Genomic DNA, 17,328 nt, shown 5'->3' with positions numbered 1-17,328 from the left:
TTGATCGGTAGATTGTATGCTGAACCGGTCACAGCCCGAGCTGCACGGTACCGAGCCAGTGTTCGTCCTAGGCCGATGCCGACCTTTCCCGGATCGATGACCTCGACCAGGAACGGCCATTGACAGCTCAAGTCGAAGCGGACGCGCTTCCGCACGAATCCTCGTCTTCCATCTCCGCTCCTCCGCCATCACGCGACCAGGACCAATTCGTATCTCGTCGCGCCTCGCAATGCGTCTCTCCCTCCTCCTCCTCCTCTTTTTCCTCGGTCTCCACGAGGGCCCTTTCCGCACCGTCTCTGCCGGCGCCAGCGACGCCGTTGAGGTACTTGCTTACCGATCCCGGATTGATATATATTTGCAATGATTTTCCTTTTTTTCCCTGTTTTACTCTTTATGGCTTCACTCCATTCGATATTTATTTGGGCAGATCACATACGGTTCTGTTCTCAAATTGATGCACGAGAGAACGAAGCACCGGCTGCACTCGCACGACTTGCCTTATGGATCCGGGAGCGGGCAGCAATCGGTCACTGGATCTCCCGATGTTGGCGATTCCAATAGTTATTGGGTGCGCGTTTACTGGAATTATTCGAAACGTTCGCTGTCCTATTTTGTTACTGTGCTTTGGGTTTTTCTTCCATAAAATTGAAAATTTTTTCTCGGGTCGCTTGTGTTTTTTTGGGTCTACATTATATCTTTCTTTCGTATGCATCTCCTTTCTAAATTACTGCAGTGCAAAGCAAGATCTGAATACCTAATGGCCAATTCGAAATGAATTTGAAAGGATCAAAGCTTCATGGAAAGTATTTGGGTGGAAGAATAAGGCAAAACGGGAAGATTATATCAAAATAATGACAACTTAACACTGTCATGCCGGTAGAGCGCAAATGCCAATTTCATGTGATTGTTAGTTTTATAGGATTGATGTGGTCTTGGTGATGTAATATGATTCTTCCCCCAGGAGAGTGAGTTATATCTAATTGATTATTGTGCAAAGGAGAGAGTAACAGAAATAGACCTGGTGGGTATGCTCAAAGTCGGTATCTGAGCTCAGAGCAGCTGTTGCTGAGGAGGTTACTATGGAAAATGTTGGATGGATGAGACCTGTTTAGACATCCTTAACCTTGAATCATCATTACTGCAGATAACGGGTGGGCGCTTTGCAGGTGTCAAATTACTGTTATCTGAGTGTAGGTCTGCTTAACCAGGACAGTGACAAGCATTAAATGCATACCATTGCTAAACTCGGAAAGTTATTATATGGAAAATACAATGTTCAATAATTGCACCTAAATCTCAATTAATTGGCCTTGCTACTAATTAATTATTGAATTGTTGTAGAATTCAATTCGTCACATGAAACATACAACGCTATTGCCAATGGAAGTTTTCTTCTGTAAACCTGAAAAATAAGTGATGTCTCTTTCAAAGTTTGAGCAATTGAACTTTGTTAATTGATAAAGTAATGCTTCAGACAAAGTGGAATTTGCATTGATTTGTCTTTCAAGCTATTTGAATCCCTTTATGAACATTTTTTAAATTCAGAGTTATAGTACTTCAGTTGCACAGAACCTGTAACAATTTAAGTTTTCCTCCTCACGCTATACTGTATGGCATATGTATATACATTTTTTTTGATAAACAACAAATTTATCAGGCTCCATGATTTTGTTTCTTGTTCAACTATTTTCCAGTTTATGGTTTTACTTATTCCTTCTACTTTTTTATTATATCAGTTTAGTGAGAAGCACACTTTTGTTTAGTGTATCAATAATCATTTCCATTTTTCCATAAAACCAATTAGCTAAATGACTTTCAAAGTTTTTATGTATAAGCACGTCAGCTAAGGGAATTGAGATACGTAGGGATTCTGAAATTTTAGATTTATCATTCAACAAGATATTGATGAAAATATTAAATGATAAAGAATGAGTTGTTGAAATGTAGCTTCTGGAGTTGGAGTCTATTAGATTACTTGCACTTTAAAAATAAATTAAAATGTTGGGCTATTATAAAATAACACATCTAAAAAAGAAAAATGAGAATGCTAAGAGAGATGTGTGAATTACTACAATGGCAAAATCATAATGCTACTCTATGAGAGCAACTAAATGTTACTCAAATACAAACTACAATAAGAGGAGATACATTAAGATTGTATGAACACAATGAATGTTGATCAACAAAATTGATTATAATCAAACAAGTTTAATCAATTAGAGTTGAAGGCATAAAAGGAAAGAGAGACCAAATAAAAATTTTAAATTGACATAATTAAAAGTGATTTAATAAATTTGAATATTATTAGTGATATAGCATTGCATTATTTTCAATGGAGTAAAAGAATACGTGTAGTTATCCCAAATAGTTGTGGCTAACATGATTGTGATCATCAGCTAAGCGGGCTAAGAAAGAGTTGTGCAGATGAAGTCTGTTCTTTTTGAGTTTTACCTTTGAATGAATATGTGGTTGATTTGTTTAATTGCTAATGAAATGCAGATTTTTTATTTAAAATTGCTTCTAGGTTCTTTTCTTTTTTGACATTTTAGTTTTAGGCTGTTGTGTTTACTTTCATTTTACATTAGATAATCATTTACAGAATATGTGATTGATTTGTTTAATTGCTAATGAAATGCAGATTTTTTATTTAAAATTGCTTCTAGGTTCTTTTCTTTATTGATATTTTAGTGTTATGCAGTTGTGTTTACTTTCATTTTACATTAGATAATCATTTACAGATTGTAAGGCCCCAGCCAGATTCATCAACCAGACAGGGTGATATCATTGAAAATGGAGCTGTCATCCGACTACAACATATGGTAACTCACGCATGGCTCCATAGCCACTTGTATGCTTCTCCATTATCTGGTAACCTTGAGGTTAGTGAGGTTATACTTTACATATTACATGTTAATATTTACCTAGAGAATATAGGTTTTCGTTTTCCATTCCATCTGATGGTCCAGTTGTCAAGATCATAGTTGATCTATTTATTGTTTATTCACATGTTTGCTTCTCTGTCTACTTAAGTATATATCGTGAATGACATTGCCTCTAGGTAAGCTGCTTTGGGGGGGATGACCAATCGGATACTGGTGACTTTTGGCGGTGAGATCTCCGTGCTGTTTTGAAATTACAGCCATCATCTAACTCAGTTGCGCTAATTCAGCTCATTCTTGGATTCATCATGTAGTCTTGAGATTGAGGGCAGTGGAAAAACTTGGAAGACAAACCAGCACGTAAGGCTTCTACATGTTGATACCAATGGTTACTTACACAGTCATGAGAAGAAGTTCAACAGGATAGCAGGCGGACAGCAAGAGGTAACTAATAAAATGATCCACTGCAAGTTTTCATTCAACAGATAAATATGCTAAAGTCAACAAAAATTTGAATGATTTCTAGTTATCTGTGCGAAAGAATATACCAAGGGTTGTTCGAACATATATGGAATATTTCTTGAAAGTATTATTATACTTTCTACTGATAGATAGCACCCATAAATCTCATCATAAGTGTCTAAAGATTCATATTGAACTTCAATGGAAAGCTTCTCTTTACCAATGACATGTTGATCCAGTTTCCATTGGAGCCACAAAGGACTATCTACTTTTCAGTTGACAAGCAACTTAAACATTTTGGTTGTTAAGAAATCTCACAGATTCAGTTCTTTTTGAGCCCTTTGTTTCATATTGCTATGCAATCAGTTTTTATGCTTATCGCGAGGAGTTAACTGTGGGTTTTTGTTTCTTTGCTGCAGGTGTGTGGGGTGCGCGATAAGCACCGTGATAATGTTTGGTTGGCAGCGGAGGGTGTGTACCTTCCAGTTAACGTAAGCAAGTAATGGAGGATGCATCCTTGTGGTTGTTTACAAACAAAATCCACAACGAGTTAACACGATGTTTTTGTGACTGTTTAATTTTGCTGCTGTTCCATTTCTTCATCAGCTTGTTCACGTTCATAAACGATTTGTTCAACTCGAGAGATTATCAATTTTGTTTTACGTTTTTTTTTTTTGGTGATTTTTGACCGAAGTCTTGTTATTAAGAATGATATTAGATGGAAGCCATATCATTAGACGGGTTTTCTAACCAATTATGCTTAATAAATAACTATGCTATTTAGCTTATATTAAACTAAGTAGGTTTTGGACTTAGTTTGAAGATACAAATCAAATTCACGGACAAAGTGAGTTGTCAAGAAAATTTGAGAGAAGAATTTTGCTTCACCACCAGCTGTGTAATAAATAACTCTTCAAGTTTTATTAATAATATCAAAGGAAAGGAACAAAGAAAATGCATTTCTTAGGACATTTAGGTTAGATTTTTATCCAATACCGTACCAAACTATGACTCAGATATTAATGACCTTAACGATGAAGCTGGACAGTGTGAGTCGATGAGGATGTGAATTTAAACTAGTTTTTTTTAAATATCTATTTAGATATAAAAAATTAAATATTAAAATAAAAATATGTAAATTATCTGTTGTTTTAATTTGAAAACAAGTCATGAGAGAGACGGTCCACTGACTCACCAGTATATCAACTAACCACGTGCCATCGCGTGCCGGAAAGTCCACTTGGCTGTCTTTGCGATCCCGTCACCTCTTAGCAACCCTACCGTACTAACTTACCACCCACCTAATTTCAAAATTAGAGCCAGTGGAGAACAAAATCGTGAGCTCCGAGGAGCACCTATAGGTGATCCGATCCATGTCTATAAAACAAAAGGTTTTCTTAAGAAGTGAAGGCGAGCTCGCTGTCTTCCTCCTTCCCTTTCTTCTTCTTTCAAGTTTCATTTACTGCTACGCTCGATCGAGAAGAGGAGGTGGAGGAATCGGAATGGAAAAGAACACGCCGGTGAGGAAGTCGCACACTTCAACTTCCGACCTTCTTACGTGGTCGGAGACGCCTGCGCTGGCGGCCGATCAATCGGTGTCGGCTACCCGCCGTACCTTGAAGGTAAGAGAAGAATTCTAGAATGTCTATATTTTTGGTTTTTTGGCTTCATTAGTGGATTTGGTTCACCTTCTTTATTTCTCGTCGTAGCCGGTGGGAGGGATCAGCCCGGTGATGTTCGGGGCGCAGTTGTCCTTAGAGGAGGCGGAGAGCGTGAACATGAGGTGACACATCTTGAGGGGTGGCTAGTGCTTTCGCAGATCTTTGTTTAGTGTTGGATGACGCGGTTTTTTATTTCGATTCGGAAAATGTTGTCTCTCTTTTTGAGCTAATGTGAAGCCCTGGTTTCTCTTTTCTACGTGCACCTGATCTGATCGCAAGATTCGATTGTCTTTATTCATATTAATTATGTACGAATGAGCTCTTAGTGGACGCTATTTTTTCGTTTCTTTTTTTCTTGAGCGGTGTTCTTTATGCATCATTAGGGATTTGGCAGGACGACACGGTTTTATCGCCTGGGATTTTTTTTTTTATTTTGCTATTTTAAGCGAATTAGAAATATTGGTTTATTCTTTTCGACGCGCTGCTTGATCCGATCTCAAGATGGATTTATCTCTATGCATATTGATTATGTATGAAATGAGCTCTTAGTGGACGCTAACTTCTGTTTATTGAGTGTTCTTTATGCGGTGTTAGGAATTTGGTTATAAAAATCATCAGGATACTTCAAAGAAGAAACCATGGTGGAAGTGGGTGTTTAAAATTTGTGCAGATAGATAACTGAAACAAATATCTAGATAAGTAGGTTAAGCACATGTCTTGGATTTCTGGAGGTGCAATGGAGATTAATCAGTGAAGAAGCACATGAAGGTGCTGACTGCACAGATCCCACACCGCAAGAACAATTCTAATGGACGACATATCTGCCAGATATATATATAGAGAGAGAGAGGTTAGCGAGCTTGTTGAAGCAGATCTACCATTCTGTGAGCATATCCAGTAGGCCCAATTCTTTAACATTTAGTGAGGTGGTAGGAAATAGCAACAACTAAAGTTGGAATGTGCTAAAGAAAGAAAAAAAATTGTACTTTGATGGATGCTCTAACTGGTAGTCATTCCATTCCACATCAATGATTCTTAAAATTATTGGCATGCCTGACATGATTTAGAATACTCACCTTCGGACACCATGCCAAGGAAGGAAATAATGACCAAAGATGGCTATTCGAGGGGAGTAAAGAGGGGAAGCCATAATTTGTGCTGCAATCTCCACTTTGTGAATAGATCTTATTGATATGCTACATAAACACAAGCTATATACCTAATTTTATACTAGGGGGTTGCATAGGTTTGGGAATCAAGCAAAAAAGGTACGGATTGAAGATTAAAGTTTGTGGGATTTGTCCTTAAACTGGATTCATGAATCTTATTTTGGGCTAGTAAATTTATAAACTCTATTGATCATATTATATGTATCTGCTCCATCACTTTATTCCTGTGAACTGTGGTAGTAATGCATAAACAATTGTACCACTGTATCATTTTCAAAATGCTTTGACCCATTAAGAATCATACAACTTATCTTCCTTCATCAACATATATTTGTTGCTTGGTTATTTCATGTTTTTTAGGGACAATTGAATCATGCACCATTCGTCAACCATACAAAAGAGTGCTTTAACTTTTCCTTAAATTCCAATTTTTTCTTGATGCATGTACTCAATGCCTCTGCTTAACAATCATGGAATCTCTTTTTTTGTGATTTTGCTTTGGATATTGGCATTCATTATAACAGAAAAATATCAAAGTTTTAGTCTCTTTTTTCTTCTAGGAGACCCTGTTCCAGCTCAAAAATGCGAGAAATGACTGGTAGTCGTATATTTGCAGCGGACAATGAGAATGAGGTGATAGAATCTAGTAATGCCGTCCCAAATCCTAATAATAAAACCAGTGTTCGAATCTGTCAGGTAATTTCTCTTGAATAGCTGGGATCCCATTGCTTCATGGCAATAAGCCAATGTTGGTGACACTTTACTCATTTTCTTTCTTGTTTCAGTTGAACTGCAAGGCAGTTACATAATCTAGCACTTTTAACTGCAACCATATATACCTGGTTTCTATTTAACCATCGGTTATTGTAGAACTTTTTTCTTCTCTATTTTCCTAAGCATTAACAGATTATAGCAATTATAGAATACTTCATTTGTTTGGATTATGATATCAAGGTTGTTACGGTGATTATATCAAATAACTTATTTATTTATATATCAGCAAGCAGTTAATGCAATTAGCCAAATCTCATTTAACACCGAAGAGAAAGTTTCTCCAAAGAAGCCAACGTCAATTTCTGAAGTTGCAAAGCAACGAGAGCTTAGTGGAACCGTTGAGAGTGAATTAGATGCTAAAGTCAAGAAGCAGCTCTCTGAAGCAAAGTCCAAAGAACTTAGTGGGAACGACATCTTTGGTCCTCCTCCTGAGGTTCCAGCCAGGCCTTTAGCTGCAAGGAATCTGGAGCTCAGAGGGAACTTGGATTTCACCCTTCCGCAGCCTCGAAACATGCATACATCAGTTAAAGTATCGAACGTGAGTGAAATCATTCTAACACATCGCTTTACTAGACAAATGATGAAATTTAGGAATGTGCTTTTCTGATTACTTATTGGTTTATTTACATGAACAAATAGCCAGCTGGTGGTCCTAGTCATATCACATTCAGTGAGGAAAGTGATACCAAGACAACCAAGAAGATACACACGCAAAAGTTTCAAGAGTTGACGGGCAATGACATATTCAAAGAAGATGCAGCCGCAGGTTCAACCGAGAAGACACTCAGCGAGGCAAAGCTGAAAGAGATGAGCGGCAGTGACATCTTCGCTGACGGAAAAGCTGCTTCACGAGACTACTTTGGTGGAGTCCGCAAGCCGCCTGGCGGTGAGAGCAGCATTGCTCTGGTTTAACTATATTTCTAACCATCCCCTTCTTTACCACAGTCTAGGATTCTATTCTGAAACTTAATTATCTGGATGGATGTCATGTTTGTTGTTTGGATTATGATTTAGTTGTAGTTTTTCACGGTCAAAGTTACTAGTTGTAGTTTTTACTACCCGGGAACAAAACCTTTTTTTTTTTTTTCAAAAATGAGTCTTTGGAATAAGGTTGGGTGGTCTACGTGGACAAATACTCATTCTCTCACTTTTTATTTTTAATATCATTTCTTGGAGGTAAAGGAAATGGTGTTTATTAATTGAATGCCTTATTATTTGGATGACCCAGAATTCATTTTTTTCTCTCACGCTAAATATTTAAATGGTATTTTATAAAAAAAGGAACCAGAAACGACTCCGCTGGGGATCGAACCCAGAATCTCTGGTTCCGTAGACCAGCGCCTTATCCATTGGGCCACGGAGTCGGAACGATATGTAAAATAATCAGAATAATGTAGTAATAAACTAATGGCGCCATAAATCTATCCTTACCATATTTCGAGTAAAATGTGATTCATTATATCGCCATATCAGACTGCACGAATAAATTTTATTGTTAATATTGCCACATGTGCAGGTGAATTTAATTTATTGTAAACAAATATCTAAACAAGGTAATCTCAATTTGTGAGTGCTTGATACGATGAATGACTGAAAGTATTCGATTTGGCCAGAAATAAGCAATGTAGTTCACATCCGCAATCAAAAGATCCCATTTTACAAACTAGATTCTTCACTCCGCTTAAACTATCCGGCAGTAACTTAACCCCGAGACAAGAATGAGTCAGAGAGAGAGAGAAAGAAAGAAAGAAAGAAAGAAATGTGACCAGGAGCAGCTGCACCAACGGATAGGGGAGGCACGCAGTCGCAGACGCAGGTGCACAGCCGGATGCAGATGCGGATGCGGCGGCGGCGGAGGAAGTGGAAAGAGGCTTGACGGTGGCGAAGCGTTTCTTGAATCACCCCTGCCAACTCGTCCTAGGTTAGGTTAGGTTAATACGAAGAAAGTAAATTATGGATGGCTACTAATCATTAATGTAAATTGTCGAGACATTGGGAGATTATGCTCCGCTCGGTGGCTCTCATGCTCTAGGTGAATGACTGCGATTTTTGGATAAATAATGTGTTGAGGAGCATTTATGATGGTAATTGTTGCTTAGTCCGAACCAACCGAGTAGATAAATAGATGAGCATTTTTCTAAAAAGCACCTTTCATTTCAATATTTCTTCACATGCATTTTTATAAGGTTTAGAAATTATTTTCTCTCTCTCACAGCGCACCTAAAACTTCTCCCTGTCCCGCTATCCCTCTCCCGATCCAGACCGCCCCCTGCTGCCGCACCCTCCGCTGCCTGCCACCGATGCCCCTGCTACCCATCTCCCCCCTCTCTCACCGATCCTCCTCTTTCTGATCCATCTCGGCCCTCCGCCCGCTGCCTCACTCGCCGCGTCCACTGCGTCTGCTGCCGCTGCTCCAACGGTACTTTCTCTCCATCAATCTCTCTCCTCTCCCCCTCTCCCTCTCTATTTCCTAAGAGAATCGCTGCTTCGTCGTCGGTGCCGAAGTGTTTCGGCACCTGTCGGCTGGCGGAACGATAAATTCCGCCGGTACCGACCGGCACGGCTGGGCACCTTAATTCTTGACCGGAAGTATTCTGAGTTTAGTTTTTTTTTTATTTTTCATTATTTTGGATCTTGCATCGAACAATGCCTGCCATTTGGTGGATTGACTTCGGAGGGATGTGATGTCTTCATAATTTTCCAATAGTTTGAGGAGACTAGAAGCTCAATCAGACTGTGGTAGTGAAGTCATCAATGGATTCATTCAGGTATAACAAACTGATCGGCCTTTCCCTTAGTATTAGTCAGGCGCTATGTCTCAAAAGGTTATATTTTGGGCCGTAGTCTAGTTTAAAATCGATATACTAAAATTTCATAATTTTAATATATGTGTGCAGTCGTGGTTCGGATAATGTTATTGGATCCTACCCAGTCTCAGTTCAGGTCTGTGTCATAATTCTTTATTGAACTTTTTAGTTGTTAAATTACAAGAAAAGTAAATATTTTTCTCTGGAAATGACAAAACCTGGAACTTTTATGAAAATGTAGGAGCTTTTGGTAATTGACGACCTGCTGTCAGCTCTGGTTGGTATTGATGGGCGCTACATTTCAATTAAAAGAGTGAGAGGAAGGGCAGACCATGTCATCTGCCAAATTGACCCTTCCATGGACCTTGCCCTGCAGGTTGTATCCCCAACTTTATTGTGCTTTAGCAGTTCAATAGACTCTCATCTCATGGCACTGATTGGCTTGTGTGGGTGCAGGAATTGACACAGAGGATTTTCCCTCTGTGTCAGAATTATGTGCTGATCAATTACTTTGTTGAGTCCAAATCTCATTTCAAATCTGGATTGGTTAACCATGCATTTGCTGCTGCATTAAGAGCCCTCCTTCTGGTATAATAATATTATTTTTTCTCTTTTAAAATCTTCTTTCTTTTTGTCAGAAACATTCAAACTTACTTCCTAATCCTCTCTTTGTGCTCTGAAACTCTTATTTTGATGCCATTAATTGTATCTTTTTTCTTATTAAAACTTGAAGCATTCTGCTCCATGGAAAATTAACTGCATGCTCTTTTAATCTATAAGGTGAAATACGTTTGTTTTCATTTTTAAATATCTGTTATACTACTAGTCTGGTCGTTTCTTCTGAGTGTATAGCTCATGTAAGGAATTTGATATTGTTTTATTTGACAATAAAGCAGTTTCTGTACATTGGAGGAGCTAATGGTTCCAAGATATATGCAAATGCTATCTATTTGTAGATGCATGCATATGCATATCCCTTAATGTTGCAAGTTTTCTCTTAGAAAATTTAAACATTCTAGGATTGGTCCTATAGATACAATGACACTGTTGGTATGCTTGTTTCCTAGTGCAACTTCAAAACAACTTCCAGTAAGTGGCAACAAATTTGTCTGTTAGTGCTACTTTTGTAACAATGGCAGTGGATCTAAAAATATGCATGTAAATACATTGTAGGATTTTTCATTTCTTTGATGATGATCAGATTACTGAGTATTCTGGGAGTAAATAATCTTAAGTTTCTATTTTACATTACAAGGTTGTGGAAATTGATATGTAGGTGTCCTTATCAAAGAGAGATCAATGAAGGGTGATATTCATGAAGAAATAGAGGGTCTTCTGATTATGGAAGATAACATCAGAAAAAATATTTAAGATTTCAAGAGCTCCCAATCAAACATGAACATGATCTATGTATGGGGTTAGTCAAGTAGGATTAGTGGTGTCATAGCCCATAAGAGGTCGTGGAAAGTGTAAGAAACCTGTTGTTAGAACTGTAAAATAAATTTCCCCTGAATTAGTTTTATATTCAGACAACAATAGGATATTGCCTCAGAACTATGGTACTTCAGGACAAGGACAAACACAACTATCTTTTCACTGTATATTATAATGTGAGTTTAAATGTAAAAATCAGCATAATAAATTTTTAGTTTTGATTAAGAAACTCATGTTTAGCAGTGATCTTGATCCTCATCAGAATTATTATTAGATAGGATGAAGATCTATTTTGTATGTATTCTATTGGCACTTGATGATCTTTGGTTTGTCTATCTGACATCTATCTTTACGTCTTCCTCCTATTACTATATTAGGATTACCAAGCAATGGTTGCACAGCTTGAACATCAATTTCGCCTTGGTAGACTCTCTGTTCAAGCATTATGGTTCTTTTGTCAGGTTCTCATTGTTCCAGCATTTCTTCACTCTCCAACATCTTAGACACGCAATAATAACTGTTTGGTTTTGATGTGCTCGACTCTCCAGCCAATGATGGGATCATTTAATGCCTTGTCAATTGTGGTTGAGAAGGCTTCATCCAACAATTTTTGTGGTGCTACAACTCTTAACCTCTTGCAAAGCCAGGTAAAATAATATAATACACTGCCTTTTGCTTCCAACTTTTATTGTATGCAAATATGCACTGACCATTTGGTGATAATATGCAATTGTGTCTTTCTATGCATGCTTTTCCTGGTCTGGTAGAAGACTAGTATCTCTTTTTAACTGTAAAATGTCCAAAAAAGTACTGCTACATTATTTGATGATAATTCATAATACATTTTTGATTGAGAGTTGTGAGTGGGTGGTTGAATTCACATAGTGCACTTATTTCCAACAAATTATGACTGGTAGTTAAGACCTTCAGTCATTCTTGTCTGTCTATCAAAATGCAAGGTATTATTACCCATATAGGATCAATGTTGTCGAACTCAAATAGGTGGAACTCCTTGTTTTTTGTTCTGGTTTATTAAAAATGTAATGTTCTTTGTTTATGGGCAATTTTTTAGGAATTAACTACATTTGTGTGTCGTTTCATACTACTTCTACATCTTATTTTTTTTATATCTGTGTAAGATTTTAGAGAACATTTTAATCATTTTTATTTTCATTTGGTTTGGATGATGAAATTTGTGGTGCTTTTCTGATATTGATTCTCACAACAAGAGTCAAATAGTTGCATAACCTTCCTTTTCAAACAAGTGTAACTTGGTTATTCTTCAATTACACTACACTGCTTGTGTATTAAATACTTTGTAGGCCAAAGCCATGGCAGGTGATAATGCAGTTCGGTCATTGCTTGAGAAGATGACCCAAAGGGCAAGCTCGGCATATCTAGCAATATTAGAAAGGTATTTATCTTAGCATTTCATTTTAGCTAACTGTTTTATTTGTTCATGATAAGATGAAGATAATTGATATTTTGTGCTGAAAATTTATTGTCAAAAATAATTCTAGGTGGGTGTATGAGGGTGTTATTGATGACCCTTATGGTGAATTCTTTATTGCTGAAAACAAATTGCTGCAGAAGGTACAATATATAAGAATAATTTTTCATGTTTTAATTCATTGTGCTGCTCTAAAGGATCTTATTTTATTTAGGAGAGTCTCACTCAAGACTATGATGCTAAGTATTGGGTGCAGCGTTATAGCCTTAAAGATGGCATTCCTAGTTTCCTTGTCAGTGTTGCTGGGATAATCTTGACAACAGGAAAATATTTGAATGTTATGAGGGAGTGTGGACATAATGTTCAGGTAGATTCCATTCTTGTGCTACTCTTTTGCATTTATTATGTTAAAGTGAATAAACCCTTTGAATCATGTTTCATTTTTCAGTTGTAAAATTCCTCTAAAGTGATTAGTTTTTGTATGTCAGGTGCCATTATCAGACAATTCAAAGTTAATGAGCTTTGAGTCAAACCATCATTATCTTGAATGCATAAAAACTGCTTATGACTTTGCCAGTAGTGAGCTCTTGAATCTCATCACACATAAGGTAAACTGTAATCTATACTATCTTTTATTGACTATATATATATGTTTTTCTTTCTTCATTTCTAATGTATATCCTTTCATTCTGCAGTATGACCTTGTGGGAAAACTGCGGGCTTTGAAGCGTTACCTTCTTCTTGATCAGGTAACTTAATAGTATTTACTACATTTCTAGTAAAGTTTATTGGGTGGTCATGTGCTTATCCTCTTCCAATTATTTAAAGCTTTAAGCTTTAAGTTATTAATGTGCTTTATTCATAAAACGAATTTTGTCATCTACCATGTTTGCATTTCAGTCATTTTTTAGACATTGATGATTTGTTTGATCCAGGTGCTTCACTGAATTGCCTTTGTGGCATTGGCAAGTTAAATTTTGAATGATTACTCTGACAAATCATGGCTCCATGTGATGTTGTAATCTCAGATAGATGGCGTTCTAGAGTAGCCAATATCTATTTGTGAATATTTTAATATTGCTAGGTTGAATGTAGGTGCTTATAGACATACCGTTTTGAACTTTATTGAATATTGATAAAGTATGATAACAGTAATGGTCTCACTGCACAAACATTGGCTCGTTTTTACTTCTTATTTGAAGCTCTATAGGTTGCACATGTGGTATGTTAATCTAGATGCATGTATTTATTGAAAAGGTAATATTATTTTAGTTAACTGCTTTCATCCGCTGTTCTTGTTCAATGTATAGTTTTATACTTTATTAGCATGTATAAACTTTGTTCTGATTTTGTTGGAACAATGTGTATGGATTTGAGGCGCAAGTCTGTATGAAGATGTCACTGATATCATTAACTTGTTTAGTATATATTATGACAGTTTGATGTTACAACGTACATGATATGAGAAATAAAATACTTGCATTCCAGTTGCATAAATTTATAAGATAGGCATGCATTGGCTCTTTGGAAGATCTTGAATCAAGCAGTGTGTTGGTAGATGCTGAAGTTAAGATTGAGTTTGGTGGGGAAGTTATTTTGGGGTTTCATTTTAGATATTTTACGAGGCTAGGAGTATTGTATTCTGTGGTGCATTTGAGAGGATTTTTCAGGGAAGCTTATCTTACTGGTCTTGTGCAATGATGAAACTATATGCCTCATATTCTTGTTTCAATGTATGGTGCCCTTTCGTTAGTTAGTGACTGCTTTGGTAAATTTACTAGTGGCTTTGTACTTTAGGGTGATTATTTGGTTCATTTTATGGATATTTCTCGTGATGAGCTTGCTAAAAGACCTGATGAAATTTCTGTCGAGAAGTTACAGGTATCTTTCTTGCTTTTATTTGTCATCTAGAATCTTTCATAGTAGTGAAACTCCACATCAGAGTAATGTTTTTGCCATTGGTTCAACAGTCACTTCTCGATCTTGCTTTGCGATCAACTGCTGCTGCTTCAGATCCTTGTCATGAAGAGTTAACATGTTGCATGGTACTTGCTAGACTTCATGTTATGGCATGTACTTGCTGAACCTGATGAAGTTTTGATTATAAACCCATATCCTTTGCTAAGCAGGAAAGAGTTCCATTGCTCAAAAGACTAAATACGCTTACAGATTTGGATTCCACTGAATCTATGGAGGATAATAAACCTTCTTTGGATCCTGATATACAATCTGAGCTGTTAAATATTACTGGTGTGGAGACGTTCTGCCTTGGATACAAGGTTTCATTCACATCTCCTCATGTTCTCTTATATTTAAGAACACTATTGGAAATGTTTCTTTGACTGTTTCAGGTTCCATGGCCCTTATCATTGATTATTCCCAGAAAAGCTTTAACAAAATACCAGTTGATATTCCGTCTCCTATTCCACTGCAAACATGTAAATCGCCAGCTTTGCATGGCATGGCAAGTACATCAGGTATGGAAGTCGTTAGTTCTTCAGAATCTTCAGAATGATTGCTCTGAATGATTTTCACCCAGCCGTATTCAATAACTTGTTATACTCATTCAGGGATTTCGTGCCATTAACATTCTTGGAAAGCCCATTCTCAGATCTTCGATTCTTTGCCGAAGCATGCTTAAATTCATCAATAGCCTTTTGCATTATCTAACTTTTGAGGTGATTTCTTCATTTGTTTGATCTATATTCTAGTCTATCGTCTTACATAGTTGATAAAAAAGGGCAGCCAGCCATGTCGGGTCATGGGAAGGATCCATTGTATGCAACATTATCCTACTTTTTGCAAGAGGTTGTTTTTAGGATTCGAGCCCGTGATTTTTTGGTCACAAAGCAATAATTTTACCGTTGCGCTAAATCTCCCCTTCAACGGAATATATAGTTGATATGGAATATAATTCAATATGTACCTTTTGGCTCTAATTGAAACTCAACTCCTAATGGAATATTCTTCCCAGGTCCTCGAGCCAAACTGGCATTCTATGCATGATCGACTGCAAACTGCAAAGAGTGTAGACGAGGTTTTATGAATTCTGACTCCCGAAGTACTCGAGTGATGACATCTTAGCAAGCTTATTAGCATGTCCTGACAATTGATTGATGTATGCAGGTAATTCAGTTCCATGACTATTTTCTCAAGAAGTGTCTGAAAGAATGTTTGCTGCTTCTACCTAAGGTTTTTAAGGTAACCCTATTTCTAGCTTATAGAATTTAGTAGATAAGGTCAGTAGAATGCATCAAGCATCTTTGATTTACTGGGCATTCAGCAGAGGTTCTTTTTATAATAATAAAAATTTCAAAAGTTTTATCTGTTTATGATGTTAAAAATCGTTTCATTTGAATGACAAAGCAGATGTTCTGAAACCTAGCTAGTGAAGGTGCTAACTTTTCGTCTTTCCTGCAGAAAATTGAGAAGTTAAAATTAATATGCCTTCAGTATGCCGCTGCTATCCAGCTTCTAGTACCATCAATCTACTCTATAGACGCCACTGCAGATGTTGCAACAACTTCAATTGGACCAGGAAGATCTAAACACCGAAGATTGAGATATCAGAATCAGCAATTAAAATCTGCAGCTGAAAATAAATTGATATGTGATTCAATCATGTATGAAACTCATGCATTCGATTACTTTGATACGTGATTTCACCTGTAATTTGGGTCCTTTTTTTCATAGGAGATTTGAAAAGGAGTTCAACGAAGAGCTGCAGAGTCTAGCCCCCATTCTCAGCAGCAGCTCTCAAGCAGAACCATATCTGACCCATCTTGCCCAGTGCATTCTTGGCTTAGGGAGCGATATATAGGTGCTTTGTATTGCCCCTCTTTCATGAAATTGTTGCCACAACTGGGTTTTGAGGATTATCATCCAGTATTGGCATTACTTTGCTTGGTTAGTGTTCCATCCTTAATTCCTTTGCGATAACGGGGGTGTGGAACACTGGAGGCGATTGATGGCTGTCCCTTAGGTTTCTACCTGTTGGATTAAGACTATTTCCGGATGAGCTTGGGACGAGTTTCTGGCTTGGTTGATTAAGAAGACAGGTTAGGCTCAAACCTGATGGATGACTGTAAACTAAGTACTAATTGTTGTGAAACATGAATTACTATTGCTGCATGCAACACTCGATGTGAGTATGATCCAAGCTGTTCATCCTCTACTTGTGCTCTTCCCGATGTATTTTGAATGTTTCATTCTCATCCCTGCTAATGGCAATATGGAACAGGGCCTCGCACCATCGGTTTGTAAGGAGTCAAAATCATTTGGTTTGAAAAAATCCCAATCCCAAACTGGACCAGCTTCGATTGGAGATGATTTTTTTTAAAAAATTTAGTTCACTGTTAAATTTAATCAAAATATAATCTATTTTCTAAAATCAATTAAAATTTAATTCCTAAGGGGGATTTCTATGCGAATACTATCAAATTACTTTAATTTAGACATTATTTGATTAAGGAACATAACAAATAAAAAAAATCATAATACTTAATATATAACTTATCACGTATATTTTACTATTTAACTAAAATTTTAATAATTAATTTTGATGAAATTTAAAATTAAATTATTTTAATATTATTTTTGCTTTTCAAGTTGAAAATAGGTTTAAGGTTTAGTATATTTTTTTGGTCGGTTTTTATATAAAAAATATGTATTGTCATAATTATCTTTAGTCTT

The 17,328-nt window shown here is 36.8% G+C and overlaps 3 protein-coding genes and 1 non-coding gene across 6 annotated transcripts; 3 read left to right on the top strand and 1 right to left on the bottom strand.

The window, feature by feature from the left end:
• The first annotated feature begins 21 nt into the window (after positions 1 to 21).
• LOC122017830 (stromal cell-derived factor 2-like protein) lies at positions 22 to 4,003 on the top strand. The gene is made up of 6 exons (XM_042575535.1): positions 22 to 322; positions 428 to 568; positions 2,739 to 2,879; positions 3,059 to 3,108; positions 3,194 to 3,323; positions 3,761 to 4,003. Exons 1-6 carry the CDS (start codon positions 230 to 232, stop codon positions 3,842 to 3,844), a joined length of 639 nt encoding a protein of 212 aa, XP_042431469.1. The 5' UTR covers positions 22 to 229; the 3' UTR covers positions 3,845 to 4,003.
• Positions 4,004 to 4,703: 700 nt separating this feature from the next.
• Positions 4,704 to 8,001, top strand: LOC122014241. Of its 2 annotated transcripts, none has more exons than XM_042570416.1 (5): positions 4,704 to 4,963; positions 5,051 to 5,124; positions 6,735 to 6,867; positions 7,172 to 7,483; positions 7,585 to 8,001. In XM_042570416.1, the coding sequence occupies exons 1-5, from the start codon at positions 4,715 to 4,717 to the stop codon at positions 7,855 to 7,857; spliced, it is 1,041 nt and encodes a 346-aa protein (XP_042426350.1). In that variant the 5' UTR covers positions 4,704 to 4,714; the 3' UTR covers positions 7,858 to 8,001. The 2 variants fall into 2 exon arrangements, with proteins under 2 accessions (XP_042426350.1, XP_042426349.1); XM_042570415.1 differs by having other exon boundaries at positions 4,706 to 4,963; positions 6,732 to 6,867.
• A 235-nt stretch (positions 8,002 to 8,236) lies between these two features.
• Positions 8,237 to 8,309, bottom strand: TRNAR-ACG. Its single transcript has one exon. It is a non-coding gene; the product is annotated as a tRNA-Arg (tRNA).
• An 841-nt stretch (positions 8,310 to 9,150) lies between these two features.
• Positions 9,151 to 16,810, top strand: LOC122015540 (gamma-tubulin complex component 2-like). 2 transcript variants are annotated; one of them, XM_042572496.1, is made up of 21 exons: positions 9,151 to 9,364; positions 9,653 to 9,713; positions 9,843 to 9,888; positions 9,994 to 10,128; positions 10,209 to 10,340; positions 11,564 to 11,647; positions 11,735 to 11,833; positions 12,509 to 12,600; positions 12,707 to 12,779; positions 12,851 to 13,003; positions 13,125 to 13,244; positions 13,332 to 13,385; positions 14,434 to 14,517; positions 14,607 to 14,681; positions 14,766 to 14,915; positions 14,988 to 15,113; positions 15,207 to 15,314; positions 15,611 to 15,673; positions 15,763 to 15,837; positions 16,057 to 16,259; positions 16,330 to 16,810. In XM_042572496.1, exons 2-21 carry the CDS (start codon positions 9,700 to 9,702, stop codon positions 16,454 to 16,456), a joined length of 2,013 nt encoding a protein of 670 aa, XP_042428430.1. In that variant the 5' UTR covers positions 9,151 to 9,364; positions 9,653 to 9,699; the 3' UTR covers positions 16,457 to 16,810. The 2 variants fall into 2 exon arrangements, with proteins under 2 accessions (XP_042428430.1, XP_042428431.1); XM_042572497.1 differs by lacking the exons at positions 9,151 to 9,364; positions 9,653 to 9,713; positions 9,843 to 9,888; positions 9,994 to 10,128; positions 11,564 to 11,647 and having other exon boundaries at positions 10,213 to 10,340; positions 11,648 to 11,833.
• The last annotated feature ends 518 nt before the right edge of the window (positions 16,811 to 17,328 follow it).

Source organism: Zingiber officinale, chromosome 8B (assembly GCF_018446385.1).
Source record: "Zingiber officinale cultivar Zhangliang chromosome 8B, Zo_v1.1, whole genome shotgun sequence".
Taxonomy (NCBI): Eukaryota; Viridiplantae; Streptophyta; class Magnoliopsida; order Zingiberales; family Zingiberaceae; genus Zingiber; species Zingiber officinale.
Note: the sequence above shows the minus strand (reverse complement) of the source record. Positions and strands in the feature narration are given on the sequence as shown.